Source organism: Opisthorchis viverrini (assembly GCF_000715545.1).
Source record: "Opisthorchis viverrini unplaced genomic scaffold opera_v5_1, whole genome shotgun sequence".
NCBI classification, from domain to species: domain Eukaryota; kingdom Metazoa; phylum Platyhelminthes; class Trematoda; order Opisthorchiida; family Opisthorchiidae; genus Opisthorchis; species Opisthorchis viverrini.
This window is the reverse complement of record NW_008751657.1, coordinates 5,310,078-5,311,638: the sequence shown is the minus strand read 5'-3', so window position 1 is coordinate 5,311,638 and position 1,561 is coordinate 5,310,078. Positions and strand designations below refer to the sequence as shown.

General features: G+C 44.7%; 1 protein-coding gene across 1 annotated transcript; it reads right to left on the bottom strand.

The window, feature by feature from the left end:
• On the bottom strand, window positions 1-231 carry T265_00087 (hypothetical protein; the record flags this gene model as incomplete). Its single annotated transcript, XM_009163744.1, has 1 exon — window positions 1-231. The coding sequence occupies one exon, from the start codon at window positions 229-231 to the stop codon at window positions 1-3; it is 231 nt and encodes a 76-aa protein (XP_009162008.1).
• Window positions 232-1,561: the final 1,330 nt, after the last annotated feature.

Here is a 1,561-nt window from a genome sequence, read left to right as displayed (position 1 = left end):
TTACCCACACCCAAACACACAAGTGGTCGACGTAGCTTCAAAGCGTTCCGCCTCGAGCCGATTGCAGTCGGTGGTCACGCGTTGGCACACACAGCTGCCTTCTTGCTTGCTCGCCGGACTGTCATTGTGTAGAAACTCGGCTACAGGTTGTGCCGGACCTCGAACGGGATCAGCTGGCTCCGTCGGACGAGGAGGTCGTAGATCAGCAATTTGGGTGCCCATTAATGTCATGCTTCGGCATAGAAACGACGATCTTCGCCGTTGTTTTCAATACGGCTGATTATTATCACGTTCCAGGTGAGCGTGTCGACTGATTTTATACATACACGCCTCTCTCTCTCTGCTTCCGACCTCGCCACCCGTCCACCCCACAATGTTGTACAAGTATGTGGACCCCAAAACCTGGGAGGGTTGGTTTATTTAGTGCCGTTTGTAAACACGAGCCGTGCGACGTTTAGGTCGGACACAATAACGATATGATGCGTGGTACTTACATTCGAACGGCTTACTTATGAATTGTCTCTTAGTACGACAGTGCTGGACAACTGATGTGATAGATAAGTGAGGTGAAGGCGAAGAAGAAATATGCTCGCCATTGCGGTAGTTCTAACATGAAAACTTGCGGACGTTATAACCAGTTTGCACGACAGCAGCGGATACTGAAATGGTTAAAGCTTACAGTAAATTGAGTAGCAGCCCGGTCTGCAAAGCATCTTGGTAGGGCTTGACTACACTGTAAAATATTATCTATTTGATTCAAACGCCTTTACTTCAGGGAGCAATAAGCTGACTTTCAATAATAGCCAGAACAAAGATCGTGCGTACTCACTTCTTATAAAAAAGGTTTTGGAGATTCTCAAAATTACTATCAACTGTCCAGCTGCTGTTTTCGCTACACCAAACCTGCCCGACCGATACAATTCGCGCATGTTTGCTCACATAGTCACTCCCAGTGAATACAACTCATCAATATGACCGCAGTTTTGACAATTTCGATAAGTTCGATAGACCGTTCTATATCCGTAGCTGTGATGGTAACACCTAAGTGACGATTCAAACGAGCATTTCTCTTAGGATGAATAGCCAACAGGCAGAAAAGTTCTAATCAGAAGGAAAGATGAGGCACGCTTCGGAAAAAGTTTTCACATCTAAGGCAAGTTTTAAAGCTTGTAAAGCTATTGGCTATCATGAAATATTACGCTCCATTCAAGCTTTTGCTGGCAGGCAAGAAAATATTGCAAGTTCTCACCAGTTTTACCGGGGAGTAATGCTGTTTTCGGCCATACCCCTGAATGAACGTTGACACACATTAGTTCTACACCTCTGAATTTAGTCCTACGTATTACGTTCACTAAAACCAGGACGCTTGGGCGTCTTAAATGGCACAATAATTTCTGATGATGATGACGGTGGTCGTGATGATGATGATGATGATGATGATGATGATGATGAACCTCTGCTTCAGAATGGCTTCAACAAGCGATACTGCGCACATGTAATCGTGTAGTCGGTTTCCAGTGAAAACGTGGTTGTCGATTTTATTCACATGACTTATATATTG